We start from the raw sequence: 24,603 nt of genomic DNA on the forward strand, positions 1-24,603 counted from the left end.
ATAATAATATTAATAAATAATAATAATACATAATAAAGAAAATGTTGTAGGTATATGTATTCCATTCACGTTTGTTGACAGAAAGGTGAAGATTTTTTATTACATAAAACAAATAAAATATTGTATATTTTTGTCGTCTCAAACATAGAAATGTATTTAAATAATTTACCACAAATAAATATATTTATAATTTTCATTTGGCATCAAACCCAACTTTGTAAAATAAGAACAATAATAACAGATAATTAAATGAAGTATTGCATTTGATCCATTTATTTAAAATACATTTCAATGATTTTTAAATAAATACATTAAATAAATATATGGATATTTTATTGGCGTCGAATGCAATTATATTTAAAACATTGAATATAAAAGTTTATCTGAAAATTACATTAAATATATTTTAAAATAATAAATACATTTTTCTTAAAAATGAATTCTATTGAGTTAAAGTTCTTCTGTGTGTAAACATTATGAAGTGAAATGAAGAGGTCAGATTGTTTCAAAGCGACTCAGTGAGACATTAGGGTGGTGCAGCCACACTTCCTGTATTTGCATCCTCACCCTCACTGATGCTGGCGGCGTGGTGCCCTGCATACATCAGCTGCTGCGTCTGAACACACATGAATCATGTCTTCCTCTGTGTCTTCTCCAGCAGCCCGCCGCAGCGCAGTGGACCGAAAGTCAGAATTAAAAATAGAAGATAAAGAGCTTTTCTATTATTATTCAGAGACGGTGTCTAAAAATAAACTCCCAGAGGCTCATGGGAGTTTTTAAGCACTGATAAAAAGCAAAGAAGTTTTGCAGAGTTTTTTTTATGATTGAAAAAGATTTATTGGATTTGATTTATTTCATCTGTTAAAGTAAGTAAAGAATATTCCTCTCCTGACATCTGGGGGGGGGGGGGGGGGCAGAATAGGTTTTTATTGAAGGACGAAAAACATTTAGCTAATGTTCTATGTTTGTTCCATGTTTGTTCCATGTGTGTTCCATGTGTGTTCCATGTGTGTTCCATGTGTGTTCCATGTGTGTTCCATGTGTGTTCCATGTGTGTTCCATGTTTGTTCCATGTGTGTTCCATGTGTGTTCCATGTGTGTTCCATGTGTGTTCCATGTTTGTTCCATGTGTGTTCCATATGTGTTCCATGTGTGTTCCATGTGTGTTCCATGTTTGTTCCATGTTTGATCCATGTGTGTTCCATGTGTGTTCCATGTTTGTTCCATGTGTGTTCCATGTGTGTTCCATGTGTGTTCCATGTTTGTTCCATGTGTGTTCCATGTGTGTTCCATGTGTGTTCCATGTTTGATCCATGTGTATTCCATGTTTGTTCCATGTGTGTTCCATGTGTGTTCCATGTGTGTTCCATGTTTGTTCCATGTGTGTTCCATGTGTGTTCCATGTGTGTTCCATGTTTGATCCATGTGTATTCCATGTTTGTTCCATGTGTGTTCCATGTGTGTTCCATGTGTGTTCCATGTGTGTTCCATGTTTGATCCATGTGTGTTCCATGTGTGTTCCATGTTTGTTCCATGTGTGTTCCATGTGTGTTCCATGTGTGTTCCATGTTTGATCCATGTGTGTTCCATGTTTGTTCCATGTGTGTTCCATGTGTGATCCATGTGTGTTCCATGTGTGTTCCATGTTTGATCCATGTGTATTCCATGTTTGTTCCATGTGTGTTCCATGTGTGTTCCATGTGTGTTCCATGTTTGTTCCATGTGTGTTCCATGTGTGTTCCATGTGTGTTCCATGTTTGTTCCATGTGTGTTCCATGTGTGTTCCATGTGTGTTCCATGTTTGTTCCATGTGTGTTCCATGTATGTTCCATGTGTGTTCCATGTTTGTTCCATGTGTGTTCCATGTGTGTTCCATGTGTGTTCCATGTTTGTTCCATGTGTGTTCCATGTGTGTTCCATGTGTGTTCCATGTTTGTTCCATGTGTGTTCCATGTTTGTTCCATGTTTGATCCTCAGATTTGGAGGCGTTTCCCCTTTACTATCCAATCAACTTCAAAGCCATAAACAACCTGGCCCCCCCCTACCTCTCTGACCTCCCCCAGCCCCCCCCCAGCCCCCCCTACCTCTCTGACCTCCCCCAGCCCCCCCTATGTCATCTGACTATTAAATTGTGTGTTTAGCTCTTTTATCATCATCATCATCATCATCATCATCATCATTATTATTATTATTATTATTATAGTAGTAGTATTAGCAGTATTATAGTAGAAGTATTAGCAGTATTATAGTAGTAGTAGTAGTAGCAGTATTATAGTATTAGCAGTATTATAGTAGTAGTATTAGCAGTATTATAGTAGAAGTATTAGCAGTATTATAGTAGTAGTATTAGCAGTATTAGCAGTAGCAGTATTATAGTAGCAGTATTAGCAGTATTAGCAGTATTATAGTAGAAGTATTAGCAGTATTATAGTAGTAGTAGTAGTAGCAGTATTATAGTATTAGCAGTATTATAGTAGTAGTATTAGCAGTATTATAGTAGAAGTATTAGCAGTATTATAGTAGTAGTATTAGCAGTATTAGCAGTAGCAGTATTATAGTAGCAGTATTAGCAGTATTAGCAGTATTACAGTAGTAGTATTAGCAGTATTATAGTAGTAGTATTAGCAGTATTAGCAGTAGCAGTATTATAGTAGCAGTATTAGCAGTATTAGCAGTATTATAGTAGTAGTATTAGCAGTATTACAGTAGTAGTAGTAGCAGTATTATAGTAGCAGTATTAGCAGTATTAGCAGTATTACAGTAGTAGCAGTAGCAGTATTATAGTAGCAGTATTAGCAGTATTACAGTAGTAGTATTAGCAGTATTATAGTAGTAGTATTAGCAGTATTATAGTAGTAGTATTAGCAGTATTAGCAGTATTATAGTAGAAGTATTAGCAGTATTATAGTAGAAGTATTAGCAGTATTATAGTAGCAGTATTAGCAGTATTATAGTAGTAGTATTAGCAGTATTATAGTAGTAGTATTAGCAGTATTAGCAGTAGCAGTATTATAGTAGCAGTATTAGCAGTATTATAGTAGTAGTATTAGCAGTATTATAGTAGTAGTATTAGCAGTATTACAGTAGTAGTATTAGCAGTATTACAGTAGTAGTATTAGCAGTATTACAGTAGTAGTATTAGCAGTATTATAGTAGTAGTATTAGCAGTATTAACAGTAGCAGTATTATAGTAGCAGTATTAGCAGTATTAGCAGTATTATAGTAGTAGTATTAGCAGTATTACAGTAGTAGTATTAGCAGTATTACAGTAGTAGTATTAGCAGTATTACAGTAGTAGTATTAGCAGTATTATAGTAGCAGTATTAGCAGTATTATAGTATTAGCAGTATTGCAGTATTATAGTAGTAGTAGTATTATAGTAGTAGTATTAGCAGTATTAGCAGTAGCAGTATTATAGTAGCAGTATTAGCAGTATTACAGTAGTAGTATTAGCAGTATTATAGTAGCAGTATTAGCAGTATTACAGTAGTAGTATTAGCAGTAGTAGTAGTAGCAGTAGCAGCAGTAGTAGTAGTAGTAGTAGCAGTAGCAGTAGCAGTAGTAGCAGTAGCAGTAGCAATAGCAGTAGCAGCAGTAGCAGTAGCAGTAGTAGCAGTAGTAGTAGCAGTAGCAGTAGCAGTAGCAGTAGTAGCAGTAGCAGTAGTAGCAGTAGTAGTAGCAGTAGCAGTAGCAGTAGCAGTAGTAGCAGTAGCAGTAGCAGTAGTAGCAGTAGTAGTAGTAGTAGTAGCAGTAGCAGTAGCAGTAGTAGCAGTAGCAGTAGCAGTAGTAGTAGTAGTAGTAGTAGCAGTAGCAGTAGTAGCAGTAGCAGTAGCAGTAGCAGTAGTAGCAGTAGCAGTAGCAGTAGCAGTAGTAGCAGTAGCAGTAGCAGTAGTAGTAGTAGTAGTAGTAGTAGTAGCAGTAGCAGTAGTAGCAGTAGCAGTAGTAGTAGCAGTAGTAGCAGTAGTAGCAGTAGTAGTAGTAGTAGTAGCAGTAGCAGTAGCAGTAGTAGCAGTAGCAGTAGCAGTAGCAGTAGCAGCAGTAGCAGTAGCAGTAGTAGCAGTAGTAGTAGCAGTAGCAGTAGCAGTAGTAGCAGTAGCAGTAGCAGTAGCAGTAGTAGTAGCAGTAGCAGTAGTAGTAGTAGTAGTAGCAGTATTACAGTAGTAGCAGTATTACAGTAGTAGCAGTAGCAGTATTATAGTAGCAGTATTAGCAGTATTATAGTAGTAGTATTAGCAGTATTATAGTAGTAGTATTAGCAGTATTAGCAGTAGCAGTATTATAGTAGCAGTATTAGCAGTATTACAGTAGTAGTATTAGCAGTATTATAGTAGTAGTATTAGCAGTATTAGCAGTAGCAGTATTATAGTAGCAGTATTAGCAGTATTAGCAGTATTATAGTAGTAGTATTAGCAGTATTACAGTAGTAGTATTAGCAGTATTACAGTAGTAGTATTAGCAGTATTACAGTAGTAGTATTAGCAGTATTATAGTATTAGCAGTATTACAGTAGTAGTATTAGCAGTATTACAGTAGTAGTATTAGTAGTATTATAGTATTAGCAGTATTATAGTATTAGTAGTATTATAGTAGTAGTATTAGCAGTATTATAGTAGAAGTATTAGCAGTATTATAGTAGCAGTATTAGCAGTATTACAGTAGTAGTATTAGCAGTATTATAGTAGTAGTATTAGCAGTATTACAGTAGTAGTATTAGCAGTATTACAGTAGTAGTATTAGCAGTATTACAGTAGTAGTATTAGCAGTATTATAGTAGTAGTATTAGCAGTATTAGTAGTAGTATTAGCAGTATTATAGTAGTAGTATTAGCAGTATTATAGTAGTAGTATTAGCAGTATTAGTAGTAGTATTAGTAGTATTACAGTAGTAGTATTAGCAGTATTACAGTAGTAGTATTAGCAGTATTATAGTAGTAGTATTAGCAGTATTATAGTAGCAGTATTAGCAGTATTACAGTAGTAGTATTAGCAGTATTATAGTAGCAGTATTAGCAGTATTACAGTAGTAGTATTAGCAGTATTACAGTAGTAGTATTAGCAGTATTACAGTAGTAGTATTAGCAGTATTACAGTAGTAGTATTAGCAGTATTACAGTAGTAGTATTAGCAGTATTATAGTAGTAGTATTAGCAGTATTAGTAGTAGTATTAGCAGTATTATAGTAGTAGTATTAGCAGTATTATAGTAGTAGTATTAGCAGTATTAGTAGTAGTATTAGTAGTATTACAGTAGTAGTATTAGCAGTATTACAGTAGTAGTATTAGCAGTATTATAGTAGTAGTATTAGCAGTATTATAGTAGCAGTATTAGCAGTATTAGCAGTATTATAGTAGTAGTATTAGCAGTATTAGCAGTATTATAGTAGTAGTATTAGCAGTATTATAGTAGAAGTATTAGCAGTATTATAGTAGCAGTATTAGCAGTATTATAGTAGAAGTATTAGCAGTATTATAGTAGTAGTATTAGCAGTATTAGTAGTAGTATTAGTAGTATTACAGTAGTAGTATTAGCAGTATTATAGTAGTAGTATTAGCAGTATTATAGTAGTAGTATTAGCAGTATTAGTAGTAGTATTAGTAGTATTACAGTAGTAGTATTAGCAGTATTACAGTAGTAGTATTAGCAGTATTATAGTAGTAGTATTAGCAGTATTATAGTAGCAGTATTAGCAGTATTATAGTAGTAGTATTAGCAGTATTAGCAGTATTATAGTAGTAGTATTAGCAGTATTACAGTAGTAGTATTAGCAGTATTATAGTAGTAGTATTAGCAGTATTATAGTAGTAGTATTAGCAGTATTATAGTAGAAGTATTAGCAGTAGTAGTATTAGCAGTATTAGCAGTATTACAGTAGTAGTATTAGCAGTATTATAGTAGCAGTATTAGCAGTATTATAGTAGTAGTATTAGCAGTATTATAGTAGAAGTATTAGCAGTATTATAGTAGAAGTATTAGCAGTAGTAGTATTAGCAGTATTAGCAGTATTACAGTAGTAGTATTAGCAGTATTAGCAGTATTAGCAGTATTAGCAGTATTACAGTAGTAGTATTAGTAGTATTAGTAGTAGTATATCCTGTTCCAGGCTGCAGAGGTGGAGGTCTGAGTGAGACTCTCCTGCAGAAAGCTGTCGATACACAGGAAGTTTAATCTGTCAATCTATAGTTTCTTCCTGCTTTTTCAAAAGCTGACATTTATCATAAAGACAAGGCACACGATGCGCAGCCTGAAGGAATCCATAGGGTACAGCGCGGACGCCGAAAGGTCTGCAGCCGCAGGCGTCTTCACAAACCCAGTCCCTGCATCCTGAATGAAACCACTCGTTCATCACTGCTGAACCAAGGCTGCCAGATCAGTCCGAGCAAGAGTGGTGAAGACAAAGCCGGATGTGATGATGGGTACCAGAAGGGTAGAACAAAAACCAGTAACCCCAGAGACCCAACTCAATGAACTATCAAACTCTTTTGGACATTTTCGTGATATTTTGATTTGTCTGAGAGTTTCTTATATTTCCCAGATTATTTACTCTTTCCCAAATGTTTTACTTTTCTCTCATTTGGATTTTTCTCCAGACGTTTAGATTTCTTTTTCAGTAATTCCATTTTTTATTAAAATGCTGTTTTTTAAGGATCTTGACTTTTGTCTCAGATATCCGTCCCATCTCAGAGAACACGTGGCCCTAATCCTCTTCCATTTAATTCAGCTGGAGCCAACATTCTCTTCTCTCAGACTGAAGCTTTCAGCTTTCTACTTAACGAGCACGCTGCCTTACCTCAGATATCTATCTAACTACTTCAGTAGCTTACGTTAGCTACGTATTTAACGAGCTAGCTAGCGATTTTTTGCTATATAGTGGCTCTCGTCATTTAAATGTGACTTATGATTGAACCCCCTGTGGTCAGACAGTGAGCGTCATTATAGATGAGCTTTCTCGTACAGCTGGAAGCTTCTCACAGCTGCAAACATTCCCCTTAATCCCCAATAATACGATATTTTGATGAGCTGATCTCAAGTCTCAGGCTCCTCAAACAACGCATCATGAACATATAAACAATGTGTAAATAAATCAGGAGAATTCACAGAATTTTAAACGTTTACAGTGAAATAAATGCATTTGTAACTCAGGGAACATCAGGCTTCTTCACCGAACCAGAACTGCAATGTGTTTCTGCTCCCGTCTCCTCTGCTTCTCCTGGACCTTCCTCCTCAGGTGCTCCCTCCTCCTCTCCTCCTGCTCTCTGAAGAAGGACGCTGAGATCTTCCTTCGCAGCCGGCGGGCGTAAACCTCGATGAAGACGAGCAGGTAGCTGAGGATCCAGAGGAAGCCGAGCAGCAGGGAGACCCCCGGGCTTGGGGGGGAGATCGACACCTCACACAGGGAGGGCTCCGGGTTAAAGGTCCACCTGTAATCCCTGTGGAAGTGTGTGAGCTCCCGGCTGATGCAGGACCCCGGGATCAGGCACGAGGCGGGGGGGAACCATTTCACCTGTCAGGAGATTAGAGAGAGAATTCAAAAGTGAGGCACAAAAAACAACAATTGAAAAACCTACATGAACAACAAAGAGACACAACTCGACCAAAAAAGACACGAAACGTCTTAAAGAAATGCAAAATGACTGCAGATATTACACCACAGACCATAAGGATAAAAAACACGCAAAATAACTACAAAGTGACCCAGAGAAACAAAAGGAGTTCAGAAAGAAGACTATGAAAAGACAGAAATGAACATTAAGGGAAGCAAAACGAGCACAAGAACACTCAATGACTGCAGAGACAGAAGAGTGTATACAAAGACACCGTGAGACGACAATAGAAACCAAACCACCACAACGACACACTTCAGACTACACACCACAACGACACACTTCAGACTACACACCACAACGACACACTTCAAGACTACACACCACAACGACACACTTCAAGACTACACACCACAACGACACACTTCAAGACTACACACATACAGAAACCCCTACTACAACACACACCAAGACAGAAAATAACTGTGAGATGCAAGAGAAAACACAGAAGCATCTTCAGAGAGACGCACGATGACAATGAAGAGATGCTAAATGACTACAAGAAGATAGAAAACAACAACAGGAATAAACTGAAGACTGCAAACACACACACTATGATGACTACAGTAAACTGAAGACTGCAAACACACACAATATGATGACTACAGTAAACTGAAGACTGCAAAGACACACAATATGATGACTACAGTAAACTGAAGACTGCAAAGACACACAATATGATGACTACAGTAAACTGAAGACTGCAAAGACACACAATATGATGACTACAGTAAACTGAAGACTGCAAAGACACACAATATGATGACTACAGTAAACTGAAGACTGCAAAGACACACACTATGATGACTACAGTAAACTGAAGACTGCAAAGACACACAATGTGATGACTACAGTAAACTGAAGACTGCAAACACACACACTATGATGACTACAGTAAACTGAAGACTGCAAAGACACACAATATGATGACTACAATAAACTGAAGACTGCAAAGACACACAATATGATGACTACAGTAAACTGAAGACTGCAAAGACACACAATATGATGACTACAGTAAACTGAAGACTGCAAAGACTTGGAAAACCACTCAAACAAGACCCAAGAATAAAGACAAACAAAATGGCTCTAAATAGGTGTACCTTATAATCGACACTGATGCTGGCAGTCGTCGGGGGGAAGTCCAGGATCCAGGGCAGGATGGCCTGGAAGATCAGATGCACCACGTGATCCAGAGCGACCACTAACGCCATCGCCAGGAAATACAGCGTCACCACGAGCAGAGACAGGAAGCAGGAAGTGGACTCCTGCCTGCTCATCCTGCAGCTCGTTGGACAACCTCTACTTTTAGCGTTGTCCGTCTGCGGGATCTTCTGAGAGACGCCCCCGTTATCAAACCGAACCGCTCCCAGGTAAGACTTCAGGTAGCGCGCGGATTCAAATATCAGCGCAGCGACGAACATGGTGGCGAGGACGCGGTTCGAGAGCAGCCGGTAGTCTCTGAGGGTGTTCTTGGCGTGGGAGAAGTCGTCCTCTATCAGCGCGAGAATCTGCGAGAACCTGCTCCTCACCGCCGATAAATCCACGTGAGTGAAGTGACCCAGCGTTCTCAGGTTGGCCACGAGGCTCAGATCCTCCCTCCGGGCTTTAATGGTCTCCTGAACCAGGTCTTTCTTGGCTTGGTTCAGAGGCTCGGACGAGTTCAGCAGAGACCGGGTGAATCCCTCCGCCGTGCACTTTAAGATACGAGCCACGGCGCCCACGTTCACCGAGATGTTGGGGATCACGTTGAGGACCAGGATCATGACGGAGGCCGTGATGAGGAGTTTGCGGCCCTGCCGGGTGCAGACGGTGGGGAGGGTGAGGGTGAGGACGCACCGCAGGGGGTGGACCAGGACGGACAGCAGGAAGACGGACACGCTGTAAGGCAAGGAGACTTACAGCTTCAACACAAGGAGGGAAAGAGCTTCAGAAATATGAAGCAATTCTCAGAATCCTGACTTTTCTCATTTCCTCGTTTTTCTTATTGTTTTGACTGATCTTTATAATTTGACTTTTTCAGATATATTGACTTTTCTCATAATTTGGACTTTTGTTAAAATGTTGACTTTTTTAAGGATTTTGAATATTTTATCAGAACTTCTATTCTTTCGATTTTTCTGAGACTTTTTCCTCAGAAATCTGACTAATCTCAGAGTAAAATAAATCTCATGTGGTCCTAAACCTTTCCTTCCTTGTGTGTTGGGATTCAGACCTGTAGATGCAGGAGGTCAGCAGGCAGGTTTCTGCGCTGTATCTGAGGGAGTGCGAGAGCCAGCGGTGCAGCAGGAAGCCGGTCAGCAGGGCGAGGCTGAAGCAGAGAGACAGCAGCGTCAGCAGATTTCTGCCCACAGGAGCAGGAGCCGAGAAAACATCCCACAGGTGGAGCAGGACGGACTTCAACAGCTGTCTGCAGGAGGCAGGTCTGAGAAACACAACAGCAGAGAGAAGAGAAGTTGGGAAAGATCAATCAAAATACTGAAAAACGGAACCCCCCCTTGGAGACTCAGAAAGTTCTTCCTCTAAATGTTGTTATTTCTATAGCACTACATCACAAACCTCCCTCAAGGATCTGTTCACCCTCTGTCTTCAGACCCAGGGGACCTCAGCTTCAGAGCAGTTCAGACAACGATCACATTTGAAAACCATCTTTTTGGTCATTGGGTAAATAAATACATCGATCCATCAGCTGATCACCTCACCCCCAACCATTCTGTGAAGGTCATTTAAGGGAACAATGCTGCCAATATCAAACACGTATACTTCCTATAACCAGTCATTTTAGAGTAAATCAACAACAACAACAACAACAACAACCACCCCAGAGAGGTCATTACTCTCAATTAAAGATGAATTCAACATGAAATCAGTTTCTACCTGACGGCGGAGAAGATATCCCCTGTGATGAGCTTCATCTCTCTGAACACTGGATGCTGGAGAGTGTGTGAGGAGTGTGTGTGTGTGAGGACTGTGTGTGAGGAGGAAAGAGGAAGTGAACACTCACGGTCATGTAAACCATACGTGACACTAAATCACACAGAGAGAGGCCTGATACACACACACACACACACACACACACACACACACACACGTGACCTTACGTTTGGAGGTTTTATGCAATAGCGTCATTTATCTCACACACGTGTTGTGATGACGTCCAGTTTGGTCACCCTCCACCCTAAAACCTCCTGACTTCTGAAGTGTGTTTTAGACCTTCAGACCCTTTTAGAGTGTGTAGGTGTTGATCTGTTTCCTGTTTTCTCCTCCAGTTGGTCACATGAACGTTACAGTGTTGACTGATGCACATTTTCTACACAACAAACAAACCGGGCACCAGATGTGTTCTGCACATAAGCCACACCATTTACAGGGGTGTCCAAACTACTGCGGCTGCCTGGTCCATTCCTAATCGACCCTCAGCAAATGTTTGAGTGTAATGTAATATATCCCCCACCTGAGGCCTGAGCTTGTCTTACATTGTACTTCTTAAATATATAATATCGCACAGTAGTATTCCTGAGTTAATAAGCCCCATGTTTTATAATTCAGTTAAAGTTAGAATTATAATCAAACTAAAATAAACCAACAACTGATTTCCATATCAAGCCTGAAACAGAGCCTCCCTATTTCCCCCTGATATAATGCATCTGAGGCTCCGCTCATAAAGGAAAGCTGCCGAGCTGAGATTCATGTTCAAGTGTGATGAACCTAGCTATCAGAAATGACCATTAATGGAAGTTATTGAACTTAAACACGTAGACAGGAGCTTAAAGTAGGAAGTGTGACTGGTTCTGCGTCTCTTCCAAAGTCCCTGCAGTTATTCGCTGTCGCTCTTTAAAGGATCCTCTTCTGCAGAATGCATGACGGGAATATTTAGGTATTGAATCAGCATCAGTGTGAATCAAAGGTCGTGTAGTTCTGCTCTGAGTTTCTGTTTGACTGTTTTATAGTTCTGTACACCAGGACCTCTCCCTCTGACCCGCTGACACTCAGTGACCATCGCACAAGTTAACCAGTATCTTCGGCCCGCGGGATTTCACACACTTTACTACACCAAATAAACGCTGGGAGGAATTTACAACTGTGTGTGTGTGTGTGTGTGTGTGTGTGTGTGTGTGTGTGTGTGTGTGTGTGTGTGTGTGTGGAGGCCAACATGTGTTAAAAAGGAACAGCTAAAGTAAAGCTTAAAATGTAGGGTTACATTTGGTTTAATCCTGAAATGAAGCCGCTGCTGGGAAACACAAAGACCACGAGCACCTACATCATCATAAGACACATTTATTTGTAACAGTAAATCACTTTGTAACAACATGTACACACTCATTCTTCAGGATTCATCATCGTCTGGTGCTATGGCTCCAACATATGAACAGGTAACATGATCTCTCAGTGATTTGAACCCAAAATAATTATTCACAGAGGAGTCTCTCATTCCTCCAGCAGAGGTCCGCCTTGAGCATCAATACAGAACAGCACCGCCTGACTGGAGTTTAGAATATATATTTAAAGGTCCGGCTGTGGATATATCTGGGTACAGAAGTCTCGAGTTTTCAGAAAGGCAGGAATTAAAAATAAAAGGAGCTTTTTTTGCTTCGTTTTTGCCGTAAAACTTGAGTTCCTCGCACGAAACTCACCCGGACAGGCAGCAGCCGAGCTCCCGGAGGGTTCTTTTGAAACAGAAAGAGGTTTTGAAGTGTTCAGAGCGTGGCGTTGACAGGCGGGTGGGAAAGGAGCACGTCGGTAACAGTCTTGTTGATGGGGTGCGCCCACTCGGGGTACGAGTGCAGGTCAAACATGGCGACCCCCCACGTGTTCATGGCCAGAGAAACACACAGGATGCCCAGCACGTTCATCACGATGCCCGTCTTCACCTGAGAGAGCGGAGCAGGAAGGGAGTGTGGTTACCATGACAGACGATGCAGTGGAACGGAGGAGGGACACTTTTCACATCAGAAACATTCACTTTTGATCAGAAATGTAAACGTGACCCTGATCCTCTTCCGTACATCAGAGACTCTCCTCTGTTGAATCACAAGCGGAGGACGGAGTGATATCCTGAATGCGTGCCGTAACGCATTCAATGCAGATATAATGAACACGGATTAACATCTCTTTAACTTGAGCATGAAGTTGCATGTGTTACGTTCCATGTGTGTCCCTCCCCCTCTTCCCCTGATTGTCTCCCTGCAGGTTCAGCCTCACCCTCAGGTGCAAACAATCAGGGCCTGCATAAAGGCCTGAGGAGGGCTGCAGACTCTCCCTTCTCCTCTGGGCTGCATGCGTGGTGTCTCTGTCAGAGACCTGGTGGTTTGACTTGTGTTTTGGATACTGAGGAGATGTGCTCCGATGTATCGGTTACTTCCCTGTTATTCTTATTCTTATTCTTTATTAGGATCCCCATTAGCACTAGCATAAGCGTTGGCTATTCTTCCTGGGGTCCTCACACACACACACACAGAACAAACATTAAACAAAACTAAAAGCAAAATAGAACAACTCATTTCATCATATGAACAATGGTATATGAAGTGAAACAAAAATGGTCATCACATTTTAGCCATCATCACAAGGCCAAACCACAGGCACAGTTACATGTTACTCTGTAATGCTCATATAATGTTTTAGCAACCTTTTAAAATGTACTTGAGAATGTTCCTGAATTATGTGGACTGGTAACGAGTTCCAGCTGACCATGGCTCTGTACATGACTGTTTTCTGTCTGATATTTGATTTAGATGTGGGTAATACGAATCTTCTTTCTATTGCATGTCTTGTTTGATAGTTATGTTGAGTGTACTGCGATATAAACCTTGTGATAATATATGTGGTAAGTGTGTCACTGTGATATTCCTAACAAAATTTAACAAAGTATAAGTGGACCTCTGTCTGACACTCAACCATTTAAGGGTCTCCAACATTTCAGTCACTCTGGTTCTGTAGGAGCACTGCAGTGCACATCGTGCTGCCTTATTTTGAGCGACTTGTAGTTTGTCTAGATCTTTTTCTGCAGCACTAGACCAAATAACAAAACAGTAATCAAGCTGTGACAGAACCAAAGCATCTAGAACTTGTCTACTGACATCTTTTGGCAAATATTTTACAATTCTTTTAACAAGTGACACACCCCTTCCCATTTTACATACAACATTATCAATTTGTTTAGACCAAGATCATTTTTGATCCAGAGTTATACCTAACAATTTCGTTTCCTTGACCTGTTCAATTTCAATATGGTTTAAATATAATAGCAATTTAGGTTCACCTTTTAACTGATGATTTGATCCTATTATTAAAGATTTAGTTTTTCCAGCATTAAGTACTAACTTATTATTTATGACCCACTCTGAGATCTGTTCTAGATCCTTGTTCATACAGTGACTCGGCTCACTTGTAGATGAAGCTGCTCCATATATTGTCGAGTCATCTGCATACATTACAATTTTGGATTCTTGTAGCACTAATGGTAGATCATTTGTAAAAATAGAAAATAAAAGTGGCCCCAAAAACTACCCTGAGGAACTCCACAAGTGACTGACTTAATCTTTGACAAACTTCCATTAAAGAAACAGTTTGACATCGATTGGTCAGGTAACGTTCTACCCACCTCAGCACATTCAGATTAAAGCCATATTGTTTTAGCTTGTGCAACAACAATGGATGATCAATGACATCAAAGGCAGAACTAAAATCAAGTAGTACTGCACCCACTAACTTCCTATCATCTACCTCCACCTTCCAGTCATCGGTCATTTGTGTTAAAGCAGTACATGTTGAATGGCCCGGCCGGTAAGCGTGTTGGTAATCAGTGTTAAGATTGTTACCTTCAAAGTGTTTTTGTATTTGGTTAAAAATTATTCTCTCCATTATCTTTCCTAGTGCTGGTCACAAACTTATTGGGCGGCTATTTGTACCAGAAAATGGTCCAGCTGGATTTTTTGCAAGTGGAATAATTTTTGCTATTTTCCACGCCTGTGGGCAAACACATGTTCAATACTCAAATTGATGATATAGCAGATAGGCTCTGCAACCACATTAGCAACATATCTAAGAAATGTACCGTCTAAATGATCCACACCTGGCGGTTTATCATTACATTTACCTAGTTGACATTCAACATCTGCAATTGTCACTTTCTCTATTTTAAATTTACAATTCTTATTTTCCATAATTAAATCATTTATTAGAGAAGTGGAGTTCCTATTTATAGGTTGCTTCATATTTCTCCTGAGATCATTCACTTTATCAAGAAAATAATCATTCAAATAATTAGCAATGTGTACTGGTTTAGTCAAGAATTTCCCTTCTGCCTCAAGATATGTTGAGGTGGATTTTGGCTTACGGCCCATCATGCCATTTACTAAACTCCACAGCTGTTTCTTATCATCCTTAATGTCTTTACTGTTACCCCTAGATTATTGGGGAACAGCGTGAAGTAGTGTTTGTCTGATGTCCTGATGAAGTTGAATCAGAAATGGAAGAAAAAGGGATGTCCTGTGGCGCTTAATGCTTGCCTGATGCATCAATTAATGCAAAAAATTCAAATGGTCACAATCTTGCGACGGGCAGCTCGAACGATGGGACGTGATAACACATAAAGTTTTGCAATGTGAGATTTTCCTGACTGTTGAATCGAATCGAGGGAAAGTCCCTTATCTGTACTCTGTTTTGTAAGGAGCGTGACTTCATACAATGCAAATACTCAATGGACGTAATTTGCACAGGGAGAAGCAAAAACTCGCACCCGACAAATCATGATTTCAGACTTCTTACAAACCGTGGTTAGTTTGGCTTCTCACACACAGAAGATCGCTTCCTGTTCTTAATACGGGCAAAATGAGGTCTCAGACGAACCTTTTTAATTGGGTGTATACTTGACTGGTGTAAATTAATTCACCTGCACAAATCCACACAAATAATGCAGCGGTAAAACTCCTAGCAAGCAACCCAAGGGGAGACTTTGCTCTCCAGCGTTGTGTCTGATGTGAGGACCTCACCATGTCTTTGACCATGAGGTGTCCTGAAGCAAAGGCAATGGAGTTGGGAGGCGTGGAGACGGGCAGCATGAAGGCGTAGGAACATCCGACCGTTGCAGGAATCATGAAGTACAGAGGGTTTATGGAGACGTGGATCGCCTGCAAAGAGAAAGCCACGTGTTTTTGGGATAGGATGTCAGTCATTTGATTCCTTCACTGGAGCCGTAATGCATTGTGTAAAAGCATTGATTAAATACTTGCTAAGACCTTTGGTAAGAAGTCTGTCCATGCATTGTGGAGCTGCAGGTGTTAAGGAGTGTGCTATCAGTGGGCTTTAAGCTGTACGAGGTTACATTCCTCATAATGACCCAGGGAAACAAACGCTTAACCTTTGACTCGGGGGAAACATTGCTGAGAACATAAACTCCTCGTCAGCGTGTCATATTCAGGACCTGAGGATAAAGACTTACTGCTGCTGGGCTCAGAGGAAAGGAACTGCACACATGATGTCTACATTCTTCCCTGGATGTAAAATGGTGCAGAGCAGTGGACTGTTACTGCTTCTGGCTCTGGAGGCTTTATTATACAACAGGCTGCAGGAGAATGCAGGGAGTCACCAGAGAGTGTATGAGACCTCATCCTCTGAGGGCCAGGAGAGTCTGTGTACTGCACTTCACTCAATACAACATCCACGTGAGCTTTAGTCTGCAGTCCGACCATCTCAAATGTTTTGGTTTGACCTTTTTCACAAAATTCAGACTTTTTTCTTAAAATTCAGATTTTTTTTCACAAAATCTGAATTATTTTTTCAACTTTTTCTCAAAATGTTTGTTTTTTTCTCAAAATCTCAAAATTGGGACTTTTCCCTTGAAATATTTTTTCTCTGAACATTTCAATTGTTTTGACTTTTTATCAAATTAAATTCTGACTTATCTAAAAATGTCAGCATTCTGACTTTTTTCCCAGAATTCTGACTTCCTGAAAATCTCACTATTCTGACGTGATTTGGAATTTCTCAAAATCCTGACTTTATTCTGAAATTCTCAAAATTACTTTAAACAAAATGCTGACATTCTTCTTAAAATTGAAATGTTGTACTTCTTAAACGCTTTGAAAGTTTCCTTTTATCACATCTGTAAAAACACATTAGTAAGAATCTCAAAATGTGACTCGGTAAAAAGTCTCTGCATTCTCACTTTCTCAAAATTCAGACTTTTTCTAAAAATCACCTTTTCCCCAAAATGTAGACTTTTCTGAAAATCTCCAAATTCTGCCTTTTTTTCCTTCCTTCCTGTCAGTGAGAGTTATTCATACAGGAGCTTCAGTCTGCAGTCCGGCTCATATGTTCTGGTTCTTCTCCTCATAGCAGAGAATCTACACCTCCAGACTCTACAGAGGTCTGAAACATGTCCTCCTGCAGCCTCTACCAGAGGATGCTGTAACACCATCACCTCAGAGGAGCTGAAAAGGAGCCTATTCAAACATGTGTATGAATGGTCATGGTTCAATAAGTCTCTAATATTAACAAGACACTGAAACTTCTATACGTCCTGTAAACGATTCCCTGAGTGCGTCCTCTGCAGTATGGGCAGCACTGCAAAGTACCACAGCTCTGTGTAATGATTACTGACGGTTATTGCCCAACAAACAGAACATCTACTGAGAGTTTACCCAGGCGTTAACAGGCCCCGTGCCCCTCAGAGTTCACCAGTTTCCACTGCTTTGTGTCTTCTCTAAAGGAGGCTGTTCTAACACCTGACTGTAATCCTAATGTGTAGCTCTGTGAAGAAATGGCCTTCCATTCAGGCCTTCTGGTTTAAAAGGTAATAAAACAACAAAGAGTTAGGCTCCATGTGTCTGTTATCAATTCATCAAGTTTTTAAGTCCTCATACGTGAAAGTACATAAAGATAAATGTGCCAAATACGCCCACCCTGGGGGTTTGGTACACCTTGTTTTAAATCAAGATGTATTTCTCTGCCACAATGCGTGTGAAAAGTCAGACGCAGTTTGGCTGCGGCTAACGTTAGCTCGGCTCGTTTCTATGATGAACGCACCAGATGTTACCTTCCTTTAAATAAAACTTCAACTCTCTGTTGCTTGCTCTTAAGTAGAAGACGTGATGAGGGACTTGTGCAGCCCTCTGTGTTTTGTTTAACCCCCCAGTCTCACCAGCTCTGCGATGACGGGCAGGAAGATGATGATGGTGGCCGTGTTGCTGGCGAACTCTGTGAAGCACGCCAGGAAAGCCGTGATCAACATGACAGCTGCAGCCGGAGGGACCTCGGCCAACGGCTGCAGGTGGCCCCCGATCCAGGACGCCAGACCAGACTCCTGCCAAACAACACAGCACAGGGGTCAGAGGTCACCGAGAAACATAACAAAGTGGAGCCAAACAGAGAGGGGTACATGTAACAGCCTGTTTTATCCCCCCTGCTTCCTCTATACAGCTAGCAGCTAAGCTAGTTGTAGCACGAGAGTGGCGTCCTGATCTGACTTCAGGCACCAAGGCGCAATGTTTCCCACAATGTGAAACTATAAAACATGGACCCTCTCTTTCATTAATGTAGGTTAATGAGTTCCTGAGGGTTCCAGCAGCTCCTTTACCTCACAGGCTTTAGCCATAGCGAAGCCCCCTCCCAGCAGCAGGATGATGTTCCAGGGAACCGAGTCCTGAGCCTTCTTCCAGGAGAGCAGAGGCACGTACGGGGTGTTGGAGGCTGAGGACAAATAAATAGTAATATATTGAATAAATACCAAAGTACGGAACAGGATTAGGGCCTGGTTTCTGAGGGGGGGGGGGATATAACTTTAATCTTTATTTAGTTTTACAAAAGCTCTGAGAAGATTTTTCCCGTGTGGCCCTGACCCTCTTCCATACCCAAAGATAAATACAATTACTGGACGCACAAGATGCAAAACCAAACATAGAAAATAAACAATATATAAATAACTTGAATTTAAGATGTTTTAATATATCATAATGTTAATTCATTTGGGGAATCTGTGAAAAGGGACTTTACATATCTTTGATTAAAAACGAATTGTTTTATAAAACCCTTCAACCAAACGAATATATAATGCGCCCTAAAGAGCATCGTCTTTATCAATTCAGAACATTTCAACATGAAGATACAGCATTTTTAATGTATCATTTGAGCTAGAATTCAAATAAAATGAATGAAAGTAAAATTTGAAAAAATATTTGTATTGTTTTATATATTTATGACATTTTGGTAATTTTTGTTCTGTCACTCACACGTTTCAAAAGTTAGTTTTTGGGTGAAATAAAGAATAATTTCCACTTTGCTTGAAAATGAAATTCAACTCTTTTATCCCAAAAATGTGACCTACATGGAGAAGGACACTGAGCCCCGGGATCTGCTTTTATTTTATTTCCTGCTGGCGTCCAGGGGTTTATTTGACCAGCTGAACATAACATACACAATACCACCGACACACACACACACACACACACACACACACACACACACACACACACACACACACACACACACACACACACACACACACACACACACACACACACACACACACACAGCTTTGAGATTACAGTAATCACAGGAACAGAGGAGCTACAGTCTCACGTCCAGACTGGAAGTTTCCTCAGACTGTAATCTGCTATATTAACATTCCTCCGTTTATCTGCAGCAGAGGTTGTGTCAGAGTCCGAGAACTTCTGAGTCTTTAAGTGTTTTGAACTACTCTGTCACCAATATAGAAGAGGCCCTATTCTGTGGTGTTCAACAGGTTTTAGTGCATGTAAATGGTCTGCAGGAAACGCCTCCATTGAACATTACATGGCTTAGTTAAATACTACTATTTTCTCTAGCAGACTGTTGCTAGGTAGAACAGACTGTTGCTAGGTAGAACAGACTGTTGCTAGGTAGAACAGACTGTTGCTGAGGACGATCAAGGGACTATATACTGTACAGTCATATCAATCCGCATAAAGAAGTCCGGTCAATTTAACCTTAGCTGTGGACATACATTGCTTTCCCTCGAGGCAACTGATCAACTTTGACCAGTTTTAAAAAGGTTTCCAGATTTGTGTGAAGCAACTCCAGAGATCACATCCCCTGAAATAAGTACTTAGAGGTGTGTGTAAAGATGTGACTGACCCTGCGGGTCGAGCCACCAGCTCAGAGAGGGTTTCTGCGACGGGAAGAAGAACAGGATGGAGACGATGATCACACCGGTGACGGCGTCTGAGACGTACCTACGGGACACCCAGGGGACGATTACCAGGCGAAACCAAGACTTACAAAAAGTATTAGAATAGAAGAAGAAAAACGCTCCAGTCTTTCTCTCTTACCCTTTCTTAAAAAACACAGACCAGCCGGTGACGAATTTGGGATCTCTGGTGAACAGCAGGACCGCAAACAGAACGAAGAAGAAAGAGATGGCCCCCTCTGCGAAACTGAAGAGGAATGAAGTCGGTTAAACGTTTCTGTGATCAAATGCATTCACTGATTCACACTGTGTGGAAGGGACGCTCAACCCGCTCTACCCGGGGGTAACTGCATTATGCAATCCCTGAAACAGCTCTCAGTTTATGGGGTCAGGATTACGTTTTGCTTCTTTAAGGGATCTAGAATTTCTAGAACGTGAGGGGCTTTCTCTGTCCCGTTTCCCTGTAGATCTTTGTTATTAACTCTCTATAAGTCTACCTACAGGTGCAAACGCGTCGGAACGACACAAAAAATTTTGCGCTGCAGTTTCACAAAATACAAATGTGCCAAATCACATGCAAATGAAGAAGCACTTTTGTCCCGCGGGCCTTAGGTTGAGCACCGCTGCTGTTTCGCATGCGATGAAGACATACAGGGGCCTCACTTTATGGGCCCCAGCTTCCTGTAGTCGTCCTCGATCAGAGCCCTCGCCCTCGCCTCCGCCTCGGCGCGGTGGTCGTTCCTCGCGAAGCACATCCTGCAGAAATGAACAGATCATATCTCATTTGTTTTGTACGCCAAAACTGAAGGTATCAAAAGATGGAATCTGTCAGATTCATGCAGAGAGGGAAAAGACTTCCCTTCAGTTCAACTGGTTTAAAAGAGACTCCAGGGGAGCACATCAAATGCTTAGCTTTAATAAAGGTCTTTATTTAGGCCTTCACTCCACTATAATGACACAAACCATTAGGACATTGGCTCTTGTTGTCTGGACTGCTAAGAGCAACTCTGTATTATTTTAGTAGGATTGTAAAAGGTGTTTTAATCTGAAATAAGTGAATAGTCGCCTTGTTACCGCGTGTTCAATCCCCCGTGGAGGAACGCGATCCAAAGCCATCCCACAAACAGGAAGAGCAGCATGAGCGGGAAGGCGAACGCAAACCAGGAGCCGAAGTTGATCAGGTCGCAGTCTGGGAAGTAGCTGAGACAACAAACACGACAAAGAGACAGGTTTTCCACGATGCACACGTGTCTGAGGTCAAAGGCTAGGTTAAACAGGAGCTACCTCTTCAGCTGTCCGATCAGGATGAGGTTGGGAGCCGTGCCGGTCAGCGTGGCGGTGCCTCCGATGCTGGCGGCGTAAGGAATACAGATCAGGAAACCTTTCCACACCTTCATCTGATACTGCGACTCAGAGCGGATCTCCTCCGCCGAGCGCTGGTCGCTCTGCTCGGCAACATCCGGACTTCAAGAGACAAGAGCTTTAAGTTAACCCCAGCAGAGTTTACAGAGGAGTTCAGCACAGAAATATGAGGTTACACTATGCAGCCTGTTAGCTTAGCTTAGCACATACACAAAGCAACAGCTAGCCAGTCTGAAGCTAACGCAGTCCACATACCAGCACCTTTAAAAGTAGAGATCTCTTGGAGTTTTTAAAATATGTTTAAAGACAGTTATCTGAGCTTAGCACAAAGATGGAAAGGAACAGCTAGCATGTATAAAGCTAACACAATCCAAATAGAAGCACCGCATCAAAGAAGTTAGCTTAGCAAAAAGACTAAAAGCTAGCCTATCTCAAGCTAACACAGCACAGGGTTTCAATGCACTTCAGTTAGCACGTATTCCAGGAAGATGCTAACTTCCCTGTAGCTGTGTGTCTTTGTCTTTTTGAGCTGTTTTTGCCAGGAGGCTCATTTGCACGGTAAGGACAGAACTTTCTGCCAAATGTCTGAACATAACCTTCATCCAAAAACCGGGGTGCACCCTCTATCCCGACATCCCCCTATAACGACATGCCTCTAATCCGACAGTTTAGTCCCGCCATCCCGACAGCGTGCCCAGGCGCGTCGGGGCATCGTCTTCCTTACATTTGTTTGTGTGTCTTTTTAACATATACAAAATAAACTGAACATACTCAGTTTATTTTGTATAATATAATACAGCCTATTGTTGTAATGGATGCACTGACTGGTTGGCACTCAATTTCGTTGTTGTGCGATCGCCCTCCATCCGATCTGCAAGGGAGTCGCTCAAAGACAGCTAAAGCTATGCAAGCCATCGAGGCAGCTCCCAATTCTGCGGAGCTGTAGACCGGAGCTGACGGGATGACGACGGAGAGACTCGGAGGAGCAGTGGCGGTGGATTCGGGGGGGGCTATCAGAAGCGTCCATGAGGGGGGAGGGGGGCCCTGCGTGTCTGACAGTGTCAACCACCGCTCCGAATGCTTCCACTGAAGTGGAGCTATGCAGACCCAACGCACCATGTCGGGATGTTTGGAGGTAATAAGGTAATGTGGGAGTAGTATGTCGGAATAGCAGCATGTAACCCCAAAAACCAGGACGCTATTTGGTGGTGCAGTAAGGGGCTGCGTCACCCCTTAAGGGGCTACTGGAGTGCTTAGCATTGCATTTCCATGGGATGTTATGTGCAAGAATATTTATTCTATAAACAATATTTATATTCAGACACTTGTTTTCAGCTCTTATGCTAAGCGGCCTCCTCTCATCTGACTGATGTTGGAAGACGTTTAGATTTTTCTTACCCGTCTATGGACAGCATGTGCTTCTCTGAGTGTACTGAGGGCAGTGAATGCAGCTTTACAGAAGACGGACCTGAGAGATAAACATCAGGGAGTAAAATCACGAGTTTAAACTCTGAAATAATACCTGACAGCTTCATAAATCATAAACCCTCAGGACACAGCGTTGGAAAAACTGCACAAAGTTCACTTCCTTGATTACATATTAAAAACAATAAAGCCATTTTCACTTTGTCTGCACACACTCTGCAAAGTCACCTTAAGACAGCTGAATTTAAGGGGACTTTGTTGATTTTAGGTCATGCTGGGGCGGTGGGAAAAGCTGTAAACATGGAGGGAAAGTGGATTTTTCCTGGAGTAGCTTGTGTACATATTGAGCAGGTATGCAGCAGCATTATCTTAATGTAATCTAGATTATCAAGAGAGACTGTACACAGCTCTTACCTGCAGACCGGACGTGCTCGTTATTAAAAAGCAGCGCTGAGAGACTTAAAATATAGTTAACTAAGATACAAAACAACTGGAACCAGTGCAATCCCACCGTGGCCCTTAATTGCTCCTGTTGATATTGTCCACAGTATCAATGTATTGCATGTCTGATAGATGATGCTGTACGCAATATAGAAGCGTTCCACATCATCTGCAAACTGCTGTGTTGAAAGGGAAATGAGATTTAAAGAAGGATGCATGTTTCCCTCTTTTGATCTTTAATGATCGAAAGAGAGGAAAGGAAAATGGGAACCATTGTTTTTTATTCTTAACTTCAAACTCTTGACATTTGATTTCGTTATGGATATATCAAAAGCTTTGATTTCATGTTTTAATCGATCAATGTTTTATTTGTATTGTTCACTTTGAGCTATTGATGTTGTACCATTTATTATTGTATTAATGTCAAAGTTTGTATCATTTATTTTGTATTCCAAACAGAATCTTGTTTTTTATCGTTATTTATTCTTGACTTGATTTTTTTGACTTTGCATTTTATTGTTGAGACATTTGAAGTCGTTTTTTTTGGTCTGTATGTTCTATGCATTATCAGTCAGTTCTATAAAGCCTGCAGAACATTGCTGTATTTATTAAAGCCGACAGCCGTACTGAATGTGAGGGCGAGCATCGTACCGTTAAGGACCTCGTTGTCGGGCTCCTGGTTTTCCTTGCACTTCTCTTTGAGGGACTCCAGGTCCCCGAACAGGCTCTCCAGGATGGCGTTGGCGATGGGCAGCATCATGGCGGTGGTGGCCGTGTTGCTGAGCCACATGGAGAGGAAGGATGAGGTCAGCATCATGCCCAGGATCAGCCTGCATGGGGGGGGGGGGGGGGGGGGATACCATTATATCGTAATTATATTATTATTTTAAGAATCTACTTATTTCAGAGACTCACAAAACTAGTGTCCCATAATAATTGTTCAACCGCTCAGGGATGTCCCGCCCCTAAACAGTGAACAGGTGTTGGAGTGCTAGCCAATAGGAGCGCTGGTGTTCTATAGTGATGTCACTATGTTCTGCTAAACAAAGCAGTGCCATTCACATGCACTAACACCCACTCAGAGGAAACACCCCAAAAACAATACTAGGGCCTCATGTGTATCTCCCCTCACCAGGCGGGCTTCACCCCCACGATAGTGAGCACCTTCAGGGCGATCCGCCGGTGGAGCCCCCACTCCTCGATGGACGATGCCATCACCAGGCCGCTCAGGAACAGGAAGTTGGTTTCCAGGAAGTACTGAGGGCACACCTTTTTGGAGGGAAGGATTCCCAGCGTGGGGAAGAGGCAGACGGGAAGCATGGCGGTGACGGCGAGAGGGAGCGCCTCGGTGCACCAGAACACCGCCATCAGGAGCACCACGTACAGACATTTACCCTCCTGGGGATCAACCGGACACACTGTTATAACACCGTTAATTCTCCCACTGGACACAGTCTGTCAAATAGATGTCTCCCCCAGGACCACGAAAACATTTAAAGGTTCAAAATTAAGAAGAAGAGTAAAAAAACACCAATTTAAATCCAGCATTCGCAGTACTGAAATGCACTCAGGGAAACCATAGTTTAATTTGTTAAAGATCTGCACGACT

At 41.3% G+C, this 24,603-nt stretch overlaps 2 protein-coding genes across 2 annotated transcripts in view; both read right to left on the minus strand.

Annotated features, from left to right (window-relative positions):
• Nucleotides 1-6,052: 6,052 nt before the first annotated feature.
• Nucleotides 6,053-10,550, minus strand: ocstamp (osteoclast stimulatory transmembrane protein). Its single transcript, XM_063879978.1, has 4 exons — nt 10,478-10,550; nt 9,816-10,025; nt 8,704-9,481; nt 6,053-7,500 (listed from the first exon to the last, which is right to left on the minus strand). The coding sequence occupies exons 1-4, from the start codon at nt 10,513-10,515 to the stop codon at nt 7,156-7,158; spliced, it is 1,371 nt and encodes a 456-aa protein (XP_063736048.1). The 5' UTR covers nt 10,516-10,550; the 3' UTR covers nt 6,053-7,155.
• Nucleotides 10,551-11,862: 1,312 nt separating this feature from the next.
• Nucleotides 11,863-24,603, minus strand: part of slc13a3 (solute carrier family 13 member 3) — a 13,166-nt gene continuing 425 nt past the window's right edge. Inside the window, exons 2-13 of the mRNA XM_063879876.1 lie at nt 24,127-24,392; nt 23,646-23,824; nt 22,527-22,596; nt 21,051-21,230; nt 20,841-20,966; nt 20,430-20,522; nt 19,909-20,013; nt 19,715-19,812; nt 18,180-18,292; nt 17,745-17,906; nt 15,595-15,732; nt 11,863-12,471 (exon numbers count right to left, since the gene is read on the minus strand). Coding sequence (XP_063735946.1) covers nt 12,298-12,471; nt 15,595-15,732; nt 17,745-17,906; nt 18,180-18,292; nt 19,715-19,812; nt 19,909-20,013; nt 20,430-20,522; nt 20,841-20,966; nt 21,051-21,230; nt 22,527-22,596; nt 23,646-23,824; nt 24,127-24,392 — 1,704 coding nt within the window. The 3' untranslated portion in view covers nt 11,863-12,297. The remainder of the gene's footprint in view (nt 12,472-15,594; nt 15,733-17,744; nt 17,907-18,179; nt 18,293-19,714; nt 19,813-19,908; nt 20,014-20,429; nt 20,523-20,840; nt 20,967-21,050; nt 21,231-22,526; nt 22,597-23,645; nt 23,825-24,126; nt 24,393-24,603) is intronic.

This window comes from Eleginops maclovinus, chromosome 1 (assembly GCF_036324505.1).
Source record: "Eleginops maclovinus isolate JMC-PN-2008 ecotype Puerto Natales chromosome 1, JC_Emac_rtc_rv5, whole genome shotgun sequence".
Classification (NCBI taxonomy): Eukaryota; Metazoa; Chordata; class Actinopteri; order Perciformes; family Eleginopidae; genus Eleginops; species Eleginops maclovinus.